Below are 14,564 nucleotides of genomic sequence, written 5' to 3'. Positions count from 1 at the left end.
GCTCTGACATATACACAGGACTCATCTTCACTTCTTGAAAATCCAAACTCTTTAACTTTCTCATCGAAACAAAGATTCCATCTGTGAGGTGCTTATTTCAATCCATAGATGGATTTCTCAAGCTTACACACTCTATTCGGGTGCTTTGTACTGACAAAACCCTCTGGCTAACTGATGTAAACATCCTCAGCCAACTTCCCATTGAGGAAAGCGGTTTTGACATCCATTTGCCATATTTCATAGTCATGAAATGCAGCAATGGCTAACATAACCCTAATAGACTTAATCTTTGCTACTGGTGAAAAGGTCTCATCATAATCAACTCCCGGAGTTTGAGAAAATCCCTTTGCAACCAGTCGTGCCTTATACGTGTCTACATTACCATCCATGTCGGTCTTCTTCTTGAAGATCCATTTGCACCCGACTGTCTTACGACCTGGTACATTGTCAACCAAGTTCCAAACTTGATTGTCATACATGGACTGTATCTCGCTGTCCATAGCCTCTTTCCATTTAGCAACCTCAGGGCCTGCCATGGCTTCCATGTAGCTGTTAGGTTCATCCAGATTTACCAGTGTACTATCACAGATAAGTGTATCACCTTCCACAGTAATATGGAAACCATAGTAATGCTCCGGTGCATTCCTAACTCTTGTGGAGCGCCTCATAGGTACAGACTCGTCAGTCGGATCAACAGGTTTTTCCTCCTCAGGTTGATTGCTAGGATTTGAGGTTCCTTCACCACTTGACTCTTGAAGTTCTTCAAGGTCAATTTGCCTCCCACTGTTTCCTTGGCTCATGAACTCTCTTTCACGAAAGACCCCTCTTCTTGCCACAAAGACCACATTCTCACTGGGTCTGTAGAAGAGGTAACCAAAGGATTTCTGTGGGTAGCCGATGAAAATACACCTTTCACTCCGAGGTTCGAGCTTATCGTGAGTCTTGCGCCTCACAAAAGCCTCGCAACCCCAAATCTTGATGTGGTCCAAGTTGGGAACTTTCCTAGTCTACATCTCATGAGGTGTTTTTGCAACCTTCTTTGTAGGGACAAAATTGAGGATATGGGCGGCAGTCTCTAAGGCATACCCCGAAAAAGAGATTGGTAGCGAAGCCCGAATCATCATGGAGCGAACGATGTCCAACAAGGTCCGATTACGCCTCTCAGCCACACCATTCAGCTGTGGTGTCCTGGGAGGTGCCAATTGTGAGACAATCCCATACTCCTTGAGATAGTCGAGGAACTCTGTGCTAAGATACTCACCACCTCGATCGGATCGAAGCATCTTAACGTTCCTGTCCAATTGATTTTCTACTTCCTGTTTAAACTCTTTAAACCTTTCAAAAGTTTCTGACTTATGCTTGATTAAGTAGACATAACCATATCTACTATAATCATTAGTAAAAGTCAGATAATAGGGATTAGCATCCCTTGTGGCGGTTTTGAAGGGTTCACATACATCAGTATGTATAAGGTCCAACAAACCCTCACCCCTTTCACAAGAACCAGTGAATGGTGATTTTGTCATTTTCCCAAGCAAACAAGATTCACAACTATCATCTGACTTTAGGTCAAATGACTCCAAGACTCCATCCTTTTGGAGTTGGCCTATGTGTTTCTTGCTTACATGTCCAAGACGACAATGCTACAATGATGCTTTATCCAAGCTAGTAGAAGAATCAATACACAACACATTATTTCCTAGGTTATCTTCAACCGACCCAGTTTTATACACATCATCACAAGGTAATGCTTTAAAATAAAGAACATTATTAAAGAAAGCATTAATACCACCAACTTCATTATCAAAAGAAAAGGTAAACCCTTGTTTGTACTAACTATGAAAGGAAATAATATTCCTCGCCATTTCAGACGAGTAAACACATTTATTCAAATCTATCTTTAACCCACTACTTAGCAACAAAGTATAAACTCCAATCTTGGTAACATGTGAAATCTTCCTATTCCCCATGATTAAGTTTATCTTCCCGTGCTCCACATCCTCACTTCTTCTTAGGCCCTGCAAATCAGAACATATGTGAATACCACAACATGTATCCAGGACCCAAGAGTTAGAATATGGTGAGTTATTAGACAATATAGTGTAAATACCTGCATGGGATGGTTCACTTTCCCATCCTGGACATCCTGCAAGTACTTTGGGCAGTTTCGCTTCCAGTGCCACTTATTCTGGCAATTGAAGCAATCAGCATCCTTTGGGATGGCAGAAGGAGTAGCAGAACCACATTTGGTTCCAATTGATGAGGAGCCATCAAGAGACTTTCCCTTGGTACCCTTCGAACAGGTCTTCCTCTTCTTCCCTTTGCCTTGCCCGATAGCCAAAACAGGGGTAGCTGTAGGAGTAGGAGTAGTAACAACTGACTTATCTTTACGACCACTTCCGGTGGTCTTCAGAAGTCCTTGAAGCTTTCTGAGTGTAACTTCCTCCTTGTTCATGTGGTATGTCATGCAGAATTGATCATAACACGAGGGTAGGGAGTGCAAAATGATGTCAATTGCCAACTCCTCAGGGAAGTTCACATTCAATTTCTGCAAACGATCCACATACCTTTGTATTTTCTGCATGTGGCCCGTGATGGGTTCACCATCCTTCATTTGGGTTGTTATCATGGAGGAGATGATTTCATATCGCTCTTGACGAGCACTCTGATGGTAGTGGTCCATCAAATCCTGGTGCATCTCAAAAGGATAGTAGTCCTCATAGGACTTTTGGAGCTCGGCTGTCATAGTGGCCAACATGATGCATGCCACTTTGGTAGCATCTCTTTCATGTGCCTCATATGCAGCGATCTCCTCAGGAGTAGCAGACGGCTCAAGATCCTTAAGCTCCTTGTCGAGGACATATTCCTTGTCCTCGTAACGAGTGACCATCCTGATGTTCCGGATCCAATCCATAAAGTTGGAACCATCGAAGATGACTCTCCCACAAAGGTTCATGAGAGAGAAGGAGCCAGTAGGGTTAGAACCCGAAGCATTGTTGGAAGACATCTGAAAAGAAGAAAGACAAGTTTAGATTAGATATATAGAGTCCTTAATAAGACACCCAAATGTAATATTAAGGCTAGGACCCAACACAATATATTATAACTTAGAAGAGGGATGCCGTAATCTAAGCTATAACATATTTGAAGGTAGGTGAATGACGATTCACCAATTTCCACCATGAAAACAAAATGAATTATTAGGTTTAATTGGTTTGAAATTCTTAGATTCTTTTGAGATTCATTGAACTTTTCAATGGCATGTTTCAATCTCGATTGTGCCCTTCAAGTTTTGTGACTGGGATGTCGAGGATCACAAAACAAGGTGTGAATAACCATGCAAATTCACTTGGTACCCTTAATATTATCACCTAATCAATGTGCCAGTTAACCACACGCGCTCCACCGATCTATGATAAATATTAAGTCACCCTTTGTTATCCTTACTAGTCCAAGTTAGTGTGCCGGTTAACCACACACGCTCCACCAACGACTTGGTAAGGTACAAAGTGTGAATTTCATGGGTTAGCACCATTTCACATTTTCCTAAAGTAACTAAGATTGGGAATTTATTAAAACATTTAGTTACTTTATAATAATCATTATACTTTTAATGAGAATTAAAGTCATTGTCCTACCCGTTCGGCTAACGACCCTCCACCGATCAAGGAAGCGGTGGGTGAGAGTGGACAACCATTAAGCTGCCATTTTATAGGCAACAACCTTATACCCCTTATAGACCGGCTTCGTGAATGAGGCCTACTAACGGTAAAAAGACTTGATCTTATACATATAGAAATATTAACCATTAATCTTATAATAGTATAAGGGTTGAATTTTAACTTTTAAAATCCTAAGGGTTGGAATTAAAGTGTGTGTGTCTTTACAAATTCCAAAACTTAAGGGCAAGTTTTGAAACTATTCAAAACCTTTCATTTCATAACATATGAGTTAATGGTTCATAAAAGTGAAGACTCTTCATTTTTATGTAACTTATGTGTTTTAAATGTACATTAAAAGAAAGTGACCTTTGCAAATCCATAAATCGAGGACAAATTATGGATTCCATTAAAACACATAATTGATCTAGAATTAATCATCAAACAATTTGCAAGTAATTCCTATGATCTAACAATAACTCATAAGAACATGAATATTCATATCAAAATTTCAAGAATCATATGAACACATATAAAACATGGAATTTTGATATTAGCCATTGTAAATGGATTAGCATAACCATTACACCATCTAAAACAGGTTTTAAAACACCAAAACAGTTTAGGGTAATGTTTCTAGTCCATTTCCAGCAGCAAAAGTCGAAAAACTGCAGTCTGTGCCTCCTACTCGTCGAGTGCAGGAACCTACTCGACGAGTAGGATGAATTTTCACTTGGACTCTTCGAGTCCCCCCATGGACTCGGCGAGTCCACTGTCCAGACAACTCAATTTTTCGATTTTTCAACAGTTTGCATCAAGTATTCTAGAAAACAATCCTAGTCTCTGATACCACTGATGGGTAGAAGAATTACATACCTTTCAATAGTGAGTTGACTCCTTGGAGTTTGAGAGCCAAGCACCAATAATGTGGATTCCTCAAATAGAAATCACAAATCACCACAAACTTGGAAAAACTTAAGAGAGTGTATGTTAGCTTATAGAAATCGGCCACCACCTTGCACACTCACAACTAGTGCCATTTCAAGCATCATAAGCTCCTTTATATAGTGTGGGGAATTAGGGTTACATACATGTAAACCCTAATACCCATGACTCTTCCTTTCCAAGAATCCATGGGTTAGAAGCTCCATGGACTATCCATGGACTCCCATGCATGTCAAGCCCATTCCAAATGAGTATTAGCCCACACTTATATAAATACAAGAGCCCATATTTAATTAGTCACCTTTTTTTATCACCAAATTAATTCTAAATTAATTTATGATCAATACTAATTAAATAATACGATTTCATATTAATATATTATAACTTATAATATATATTAACAAATCATAAACATACAATTCTCAAAGGTTTAACCATACAAATAGTTCGGGTGAAGTGCAACCCAAATGGACCATGTCGGGTCGGGTCAAGTATATACCAAATAAAGTTATGGACTTAGACACCTTATCCAACATCATCTCCCACCCGAAGGGTAAGTTTAGAATCTCGCATGTCTACTATAGCACTCGTGGTGTTGAGGAAATGTCTTCCAAGTATGATGGGGACTTGAGGATCCGCTTCCATGTCTAGTACTATGAAGTCCGCGGGGAACACAAATTTATCAACTTTCACCAATAGGTCCTCGCATATCCCCCTTGGAAATGTCACCATTTTATTAGCTAAGTGAATTGCCATTCGAATTAGCCTTGGCTCCGGAAGGTCTAATTTCTTAAAGAATGAATATGGCATGAGATTTACACTTGCCCCCGAATCAGCCAATGCATGTATAGTTGCTAAATTTCCGAATTGACAAGGCAAGTTCAAACTACCTGGGTCACCTTTCTTCTTAGGTAATTTGTTCAACTTGGCGGCTGAAAAAATTTCATTGAGAACCACCTTCTTCACCTCTTCCATATTCTTTCTATTTGTAAGAAGCCCCTTTAAGAATTTGGCATACTTAAGCATTTGTGCAACCGCTTCGATGAAGGGCATATTAATTTGAAGGGCTTTGATGTGCTCCAGGAACTTTTGATAATCAATATCGTGCTTATCTTGTCTAGCTCGGCCTGGAAACGGAAATGGAGGCTGATAAGGTTTAACAGGAGGCTTGTTTTTCTGTTCAGGTAGGGGACTCGACGAGTCCGTGTCTTCGACTCGGCGAGTCGAGTCGGGTTTCTACGATTTTTGGTTTTCTACCTCCTCCTCTTGTACCAATTTCGGATCTTCTTTCTGAATAGGGGTCAGAGGAGTAATAATCTTCCCACTCCTAGTTGTCACGATATTTATATGTGTGTCTTTCGGATTATTCTCGGTATTACTAGGAAGTCCACCCGGTTGTCTCTCGTTTATTTGTAGTGCAAGTTGGCCTAGTTGTTTTTCAATGTTAAGAATGGATGCTTGCTGATTCCTAAGAAGAGCTTGTTGATCCATCATCATAGTGTGGTGTTCTTTAATCATGCCTTGGTGATCCCTTAACATATTTCGTTGCTCTTTTATTGCAGCATCTGTATCATTGTGTCTCTTCTCGGACGCAGCTACAAATCTTGTGAGCATGTCTTCCAAATCCGATTTCTTTTCTTGAACCGACTCCTCTTTTTGATATAAACCCCTTGCTTTTTGCTTATACTTTTCCTCCTTTGCCTTTTTGTACTCATCATATGGTAGCCATTCTTTCTTAGGTTTCCGCCAATCATCATCATGTTTATCACCGCTTGAATAACACACTTGAGCTCTCCAGTTCCCGTTCTCATCAAGATCACAGTCTTTAGTAAGGTGAGGCCCTCTATAGTTTTCACATCCCACTCTAATGGCATGGATGGATTGGTCCATCTTAGTCATTCTTCGATCCATGCTCTCCAATTTTGCCATCATTGCTGCCATGTCATCGGTAATAGAGTTCACCACCCCTCGAGTTGCATCATTCCTTGGGTTATGATATTCTCTAGAGTGCTTTGAGAATTCTTCAATTAGTTGCTTTATCACCAGGGGTGGCTTATTTGTGAGTGGTCCTTGCGAATCAAGGAGTTGCCTTGTTGTCACGTTCACTCCATCATAGAAAATGGAAACTTCTTGCTGACTGTTTAGATCATGATGCGGGTAATTCCTTAGTAAGCCTTTGTATCTCTCCCACGCTTCATATAGTGACTCTCTAGCTTGTTGCTCAAAGTTTGCTATGGCTTTCTTCAACTTTGCTATCTTTGATGGAGGGCAAAATTGATCAATAAATTCTTCACGCATTTTAGCCCAAGTGGTGATGGATCCTGGAGGGAGTGATTTTAGACGGTCTTTCGCGGCCCCCTTAAATGTGACCGGTAACATACGAAGCAAGATAGTATCGCGAGCTACATTAGGAACATTGAAGTAGTCGTCTATGTCGTTGACCTCATCTAGATGCTTGTATGCGTCTTCGTGATCTTTCCTGTAGAATTGGATTTCCTTAAGTTGGGCGAGTATGTGGCCCTTAAGCTAAAAGTTGGCAGTTGCAGGAATCGCGGGTTGCATGAGTCCTGGGCCGGTATCTTCACGCATCCTTTTCTTCCATTCGCCAATGGGAACTTCATCGATGTTAGCCATGGTGTTATCGGGTTCGGTTTCAAGATCGGGTTCGGGGTCGCTTTCTCCTTCGGTTTCTTTTTCGTCTCCTTCTGCTTCGTACTCGGTGTCTTCCTTAATTGGGTCTTCGTCCGCCAATGATGAGATGCTGGATTCTCCCGCTTTCTTTCCTTTTTTCTTGCTAAAAACAGATTTGAGATTCTTCAACGGTGAATTCTTCAATTTTGCGGATTCTCCTACGGTTTTGCCTTTGTTCTTTCTAAGAGTTGCTTCCGGGTCTTCAAGTGGCAGTATCAGAGATGTGCCTCCTCCTCTGGTCATAAACGTACTACAATCAAACAGAAAAACACGCGTAAAAACGAACAAAACAAAAATAAAAACGAAACTGACGAACAACGATGGACTCGTTGAGTCGGTTCGTATGGACTCGGCGAGTTCACTGCTAAAACAAAGAAAACTAAAAGGAAAGTTCTGAAAATCAAATAAACTAAACTTAACCCTATTGACTAAACTACTAAAGATAGTAACTTTGTGCAAGAAAAATCTTACACAAAGGATCGATAACACTAGCAATTAAATTTAATTTTTTGAACCGTTCCTCACCAATGGCGCCAAAAACTTGATGTTTGTAAAACGAACAAGTTTTATTCCTACTTTTTAAATATAAATTAGACACACACAAGGCAGTGTACCTGTCAATTGGTGGTATAGTTTAAGCAAGCAGGGTATCGAACACATGGAATGGCAAATATAAATCTAACTACTAGGATTATCTAAATAAAAGCAAGTAATAAAAGAAGGGTTTCCTCTAGTTTTGCAAGACTAGAAAATTAAATACTTAACTAACACTCAAACAAAACAGTTAACAGCTAAGCAAATAAAAATCAACTAAATTCAATAGTAAATGAGACTTATGTTTAGGTTTGAATCATTTATTCATATGGTTGATTTTATGGCAAGTGCAATGGATTAATTAGCATTGGTTACCGATTAGTGTGATTAGGTTCACGTTCGCTATTACTAAACCTTTGAAAACAAATCAATTCAAGAAGTGATCATTTGATTAAACCAATGAGTTTCCTAGTTTATTGATTCGGGTTAAGTCAGACTTGTAGTTGGCTAATTAAATTGGTCGTTCAATTAACGTCTTGTTGATGGTTCGTCACACAAACTCACACATTAACTTACCTATTTTCTAGTTAACCCTAGTTTCACGTTCGCTATTCCTAGGCATATAATAATGTTTTCACATAAATCATATGAGATCATCAATTAAGAGATGTTCATGCAGCTTAATATACTTGTTAATTAACAGAAAATAATTGTTGTTAACACATAAGGTTCTTTAACAAGCTTAACAAAACACAATTCACCAAATTGAATTAATCCGACCACAAAATCAAACCATAGTCACAAAGTCATCTATCATAAACAGAAGATATGAGTTTTAGCTCATGATTACAGCAGAAACTAGTTCAAAAACGAAATCAATTGGTTCACACATAGTTTAAACAAAAGATTAAGTAAAGAGTAAACTTAAATTGCCTTAATTCTCCTCAAAATCGAATGTAGGGTTGATTCTTCAGTTTCCAGAGCTCCAGTAGCACTCTCAGTCGTAACTTCGCCTCCAAGGGTTCATGGGAAAAACCGGGTATCGATCAATGAGGTCCTATTTATAGATTTCTGGAAACAGGGTTGACTCGTCGAGTCTAGTGACCGACTCGACAAGTTCCTTATTAAAAGTCCGTGTACGGCAAGCACTTCTATTGCTTCGCGAATGTTCGACTTGACTCGACGAGTTGATGGCAAACTCGTCGAGTCCTTCAGGTTGTTAGTTCTTTTTCTTCTTTCTTCAATTCCCGAGCTTCCGATTGCTAATCCTGCTTCCTTACGCTCCCGAGCAGGTCTTTTAGGCTGAAAATACAATTTAAACGTAATGAAGCACCTTTTGTTCAATAACTGCAATAAAATAACCAAAAAGTATTAAGATTCTACACAAAATATATGACTAAATATTCACATATCACTTCTGCAGTCGAGGTGAGTCTTCTCACCATACCAATGGGTCTAAGGCACCAAGGCAGGCCCATTCTATGTTATGTGGTACACTAGCTGTTGTGGATATATGTGGTATGATAGTTAGCTTTATGCTAAGTAGTATGCTAGTGATTGTATGTTATTTCATGGAAGACCCCGGGGGGAGCCCGTGGCAGTTTGATATAAGACCATGTGGGGTAGCCCATGGCATTCCCAGGTAAAGACCATGTGGGGTAGCCCATGACACTATGGTATAAGACCCTGGGGGGAGCCCATGGCATCATTATAGGTTTATGCATATGTATGTAGTATGTTAGACACTTCTCTGATAGGATATGCTAAGTTGATTATGTATGTTACTATATGAAAGACCCTGGGGGGAGCCCGTGGTAGTTGGATGTAAGACCATGTGGGGTAGCCCATGACATTCCCAGGTAAAGACAATGTGGGGTAGCCCATGGCACAGAGGTGTAAGACCCTGGGGGAGCCCACGACATCCTTACAGGTTTATGTATGCATGGCTTATGTGGTAGAGATAGCTTTTATAGCTAATATGATTTGTGTTATGTGGATTGTGTGTGGGGTATGCTATGGGAAACTCACTAAGCTTCGTGCTTACAGGTTTGTTTATGGTTTTAGGTATCATTGTTTGGAAAGGAAGGGCTCAGCTTGATCGCACCGCACACACCCGTGTTTTCCGCATTATGTGATTTTGAGACGAACCCTGATAAATGTTTTTGATTAATCATGTTTTTGGAATGTTTGGATTTAGAAGATAACTGTGTTGACTGTAATAAAAACAAAATTTTTACCCTTGGATTTTGGGTCGTGATAGTCTTCTTTCATAACCTACTTCCAAAGTATGATCGACTGTGGATAGTTTGAATAACTTACTTATTCGGGAAGTCAAAACATGCAAAGTGAAACACAAGAATAATCGAATCCAATATGGTCTCAAAATTTTTGAGTATAAATAAAACACCTTTTATTTAATCACCATATATATTACACATTATTCATTATATAATGTTTCGATTAATCAACTTAATACTTGAATTAAAACAATAGTTATCGCATGCCCCAAGCATGCACACTATGTTTACTTATGGTCCTTTCTTTGTGAAAGAGATCAATTGAAAACATTTCCAATGATTCTCATTTCACAATTCCAAATACTTATCATAAATGTAAGAATACCAAATTCTTGCCATTTACTGAAATATGTTAGATTCTAAACTTATATGCAACGATCCTCTTGTAATGACTATGCACAAAAGTCACGAAGACTTGGCAAAAGACATTACAAAGTATTCCAATGGAGATCAATTCCATGGAAACGAAGTCTCATATTCAAAGTGCATTCCTTTGAACATCCTTCTTGCATTAAGTTTTCTAATCTTACATAGATTTAAATAATAACTTCCACTTATGGAAACATTTCCATATTCACATTTTGACTATCATTTGTCAACAAGAGTTACCTCTTCTCAGAGTCTGTCAATATGCTCCTTCCAAAATTTACACTATACTTCCAACTTTCCATAAGTAACCAATCTTTGGTAAACCTCAGATTGTCCTCGACAATTGCTTAACCATTTTAGTCGTATCTCGTTCTAGTTCCTTTTCCCTCTTAATGCCCCATACATTTGGAAAGTTAGAACACATTAATATTATAGCATATGCAATCGTCCCTATACCCGAAGCATATGGGATACGATTCATAATGTCTTACATAAAGACATGATACTCGACCAGTCTCTTGCTATAATATTTCCATATATATAATTTCCTTATGTTGAATCATTTCAACATAACATTCATATATGTTCTTGACTAAATTTGATTAAAATATCAATCTAAGCTTTTAGAATTGAAATGAAGTATGAATTCCTCTCCCTTAATTATAGCAAAATAACTTTTCAAACCCTGGAACTTTGCGAATTGAAACTTTTGTTTTCTATAATTAACATTGCTAACTTGCAATACTTAACGTAATTATTGTGCTCCCACTAGCATAATAATTACATTCTTGTTAGCATAACACTTATGCTTCCACTAGCTTTGACATGTACCCAGAAATAACTGGACTTCTACAAATCAATACTTGTTGACTTTGATTACCAAAGTTCAGATTTCTGATACGTGATGCTTCGATAATCCTTTATCTAAGCCCATACACCTTACATTAGAAAGCTCATATGTGTGTCTAGATTATTTCAGAACTTACAGTATCAAGTCCCGAATGTCTAAACTATTTGCCATTTCTCACAATTTGAACTATGAAGAGGGATGCCGTAATCATAATCGAATTTGAGAATGAAAATATCACAATTGCTAACTCTTTAAAATCTACTTAGTGAAAACGTTTCCTCACAATCATTTTCATGAAATGTAAAGAAACCTTTGTCACTTAGATTAATGGTGTATGTGTTCCTATCCATGTGAATTTTTCATAACCATAATCACAAGACTAGGTTAGTGACAAATCCAAACACATATGGACTGAACTTGTTCAATCTCAATTTCTTGACACTTGGTAGTACAAGGGCCTACCATGTCTTCAAAGTTGTTTGGCAGTTCACCCATACTGATAAATGAACTTTCAATGATCAAGGTGCTTTGCCTTATGCAAAACAATTGAGAACTCATAGAACTCACATGCATAGTCAACTTAAACTGGAATGGGTGCAGAAACAAGAATATGTCAACACGATAGGTTGTAAACCTTAGGTCGTGTGCTAGTGATTAACAATAGGTTTACTCTTAATCAGTTCTTGAAATTATTCAAGGTCCTTAAGACTCCCATTGACTTCTTGACATATAAGATTCTCTTTGTCAAGTACCATTCCTTGACAAACAAATATTCAAGAGTTAGTGCGGATTCTTATCAAGACAAACACTTCACATAATTGGTCTTAGTTTGTCTTTGTTATATCCAAGACATCACAACTTACTAATTTCAAATGTACAAGAGTAAGAAACATTTTACTATACATTTGATGAGTGTTATAAACCCTTCTTAAGATCATGTCACTCAAGGCATAATCTTGGAGTATGACTCTAAGACTTGATTTTAGAACGAATTATGATTCACCTTTTGATTTAACCATTTCAACAATTAACTATTCCTCTTCTTAGCCATACAAATGCACCAAGATGTCCTTATAGAATCAATTGTGATTCTTCTTATTCGTTCTGCTATACATTGAAACTTTTTCAATTTGATTCTTCTTATTCGTTCCTTTCAGATTGGAGAAACTTTTATCTTTATGCATAATTTGATTCTTCTTATTCATTCTGCTATACATTGAAACTTTTTCAATGATTCAGAATTACACTTAATCTTGTAAGCATAACCATATTTACTAAACTTTTAGTAAATCATGACGAATAGTCTTATCGTTCTTTGTGGCGGACTTGACCTGTGCAAAACTTTGTGTACCAGCTCTCCCAGTCCTTCACCTGACTCACATCTACATGTGAACAATGAGTTAGTCTTAATTTCCCAAAGACGATGGTTCTCATTCATCACACAATGCAAGTTGCATGATTCCAAGTTTCTATCCAACTGAAACTTGGGTGATGATAATCTTTCCTTATTTGGTAAATTTTTACACTACCACAAACGAAAGAACCAAATCCATTTTCCAATATTGCTATCAATGGAAACATATAAACAACAATTTTCACAAATGCTATTGCAAGGAAATTTAAAATAAGATAAAATCAAAATTTTATTTATTTATAAAATGCGGAAAAACCTTTCCTTACAATGCAATTACAAATGAAAACTATGTTTCTAAACATTTCCTAAGTAATCTATCATAACTCTTAAGCAACAGTTCAAAATTCTGATCATCGAACCATGCGATCGAAATCCATCTCTTCGCGATCAGAATCAACTTACTCTTCCTTAAGCTTCCTTTCTTTTCTTCGATCCTACAAAACATTAAAATTTAATTACATTACATTATGTATTAAGAATCTCCAAATAGGAACTTAATAGAGTTAGATAGTGGACTTAGCTGAAGCAGAATCAAACATTTTGACTTTACCATCCTTGTAGTCTTTCAGGTAAATAGGGCAGCTTCGCAACCAGTTCCTCTTCTCTTGGGAATAGAAACATATGGACTCTTTGGGAATGGTACACAAGACAATCTCAGACTTAGCCTTTCTTTTTACCATTTGGTCAACCGAGTTGACTATGGCCGATCCCTTTCCATTGGGAAGAAAAGACTTTTCTAGACTTCCAATGTTGCCATTGTCAATGTCCATGGAAGTTTGGAAAATTGATCTTCCAATCAAATTTGCTTGACCAATGCGCCGAATCATTGCTGATTCGGCAGCAAAAAGCAAATAGATTAGATCAATAAGGGTCATGTTGTGTTCTGTCATATAGTAATCCTTAATGATCCCGCTATATGACTTAGGGAGTGACTGAAGAACCAAGTCAACAGCCAGCTTCATTGAGACATCGACTCCTAACATTCCCAGCTTGTCAATGTGTGACTTCATATCCAAGACATGTGCACACACAGACCTTCCATCTTGGTGTTTTCTTGCCAATAGGGTTGAGTAACCTTGAACTTTTCAAGTCTTTGAACTTGTGGGTTAGGGAGAATAATTGGAGGAGGCGGAAGAAGTGAAGTTCCAGCATAGCACGAAGAAGGGATTAAACTTTTACCTTGATCGTCTTGTGGAATATCCTCTTTATGAGGAAAAGATTCGGGAAGACCATAGCTGTCAGAACTAGACATCTACAAGGGAGAAATCCGATTTAGTTGATTTAAGCCCTTAATATAACACCTAACATGAAATATTAAGGCTAGGACCAAACACAATATTTTACAATTCGGAATAGGGATGCCGTAATCCAACTGTAAAATATTTGAAGGTAGGTAAATGACGATTTACCAATTTACACCATGAAAACGAAAATGAACTTTAGGTTTTAAATGAATTGAAATTCAAAGATTCTTTGAGATTGATTGAACTTTTCAATGGCATGTTTAATCTCGATTATGCCCTTCAAGTTTGTGACTGGGATACCGAGGATCACAAACAAGGTGTGAATAACCATGCAAATTAGCTTGGTACACTCGGTGTCAATTATCATCTAATCAATGTGCCGGTTAGCCACACATGCTCCATTAATCAACGATAATTTCACGAGCTACTCATTTCCATCCTTCATTAGTCCACATTAGTGTGTCGGTTAACCACACACGCTCCACTAACTGACCAATAAGGTGCAATGTGTAATTTCATGGGATAGCACCATTTTCATTTTTCCTAAAGTAACTAAGATTG

General features: G+C 38.1%; 1 protein-coding gene and 1 non-coding gene across 2 annotated transcripts; one reads left to right on the top strand and one right to left on the bottom strand.

Annotated features, from left to right (window-relative positions):
- Window positions 1-5,129: 5,129 nt before the first annotated feature.
- LOC145125254 (uncharacterized) lies at window positions 5,130-6,902 on the bottom strand. The gene is made up of 3 exons (XM_079060743.1): window positions 6,694-6,902; window positions 5,862-6,606; window positions 5,130-5,750 (listed from the first exon to the last, which is right to left on the bottom strand). Exons 1-3 carry the CDS (start codon window positions 6,900-6,902, stop codon window positions 5,130-5,132), a joined length of 1,575 nt encoding a protein of 524 aa, XP_078916869.1.
- LOC145151804 (small nucleolar RNA R71) lies at window positions 6,748-6,854 on the top strand. The gene has a single exon (XR_013732358.1). It is a non-coding gene; the product is annotated as a small nucleolar RNA R71 (small nucleolar RNA).
- Window positions 6,903-14,564: the final 7,662 nt, after the last annotated feature.

This window comes from Lactuca virosa, chromosome 1, assembly GCF_052849685.1.
Source record: "Lactuca virosa cultivar CGN04683 chromosome 1, Lactuca_virosa_CGN04683_v6, whole genome shotgun sequence".
NCBI lineage: Eukaryota > Viridiplantae > Streptophyta > Magnoliopsida > Asterales > Asteraceae > Lactuca > Lactuca virosa.
The sequence above is the reverse complement of the archived record's forward strand: the minus strand, read 5'-3'. Positions and strand labels throughout refer to the sequence as shown.

Excerpts from the sequence above, each read along its gene's own strand:
- LOC145125254 (XM_079060743.1), bottom strand. The coding sequence starts at position 6,902 with ATGCGTGAAGAATTTATTGATCAATTTTGCCCTCCATCAAAGATAGCA. Across the intron at positions 6,607-6,693 it reads GGAGTGAACGTGACAACAAG|AGAATATCATAACCCAAGGA; the intron begins GCAACTCCTTGA and ends AAAGCACTCTAG. Across the intron at positions 5,751-5,861 it reads AATTGGTACAAGAGGAGGAG|CCTCCATTTCCGTTTCCAGG; the intron begins GTAGAAAACCAA and ends AAACCTTATCAG.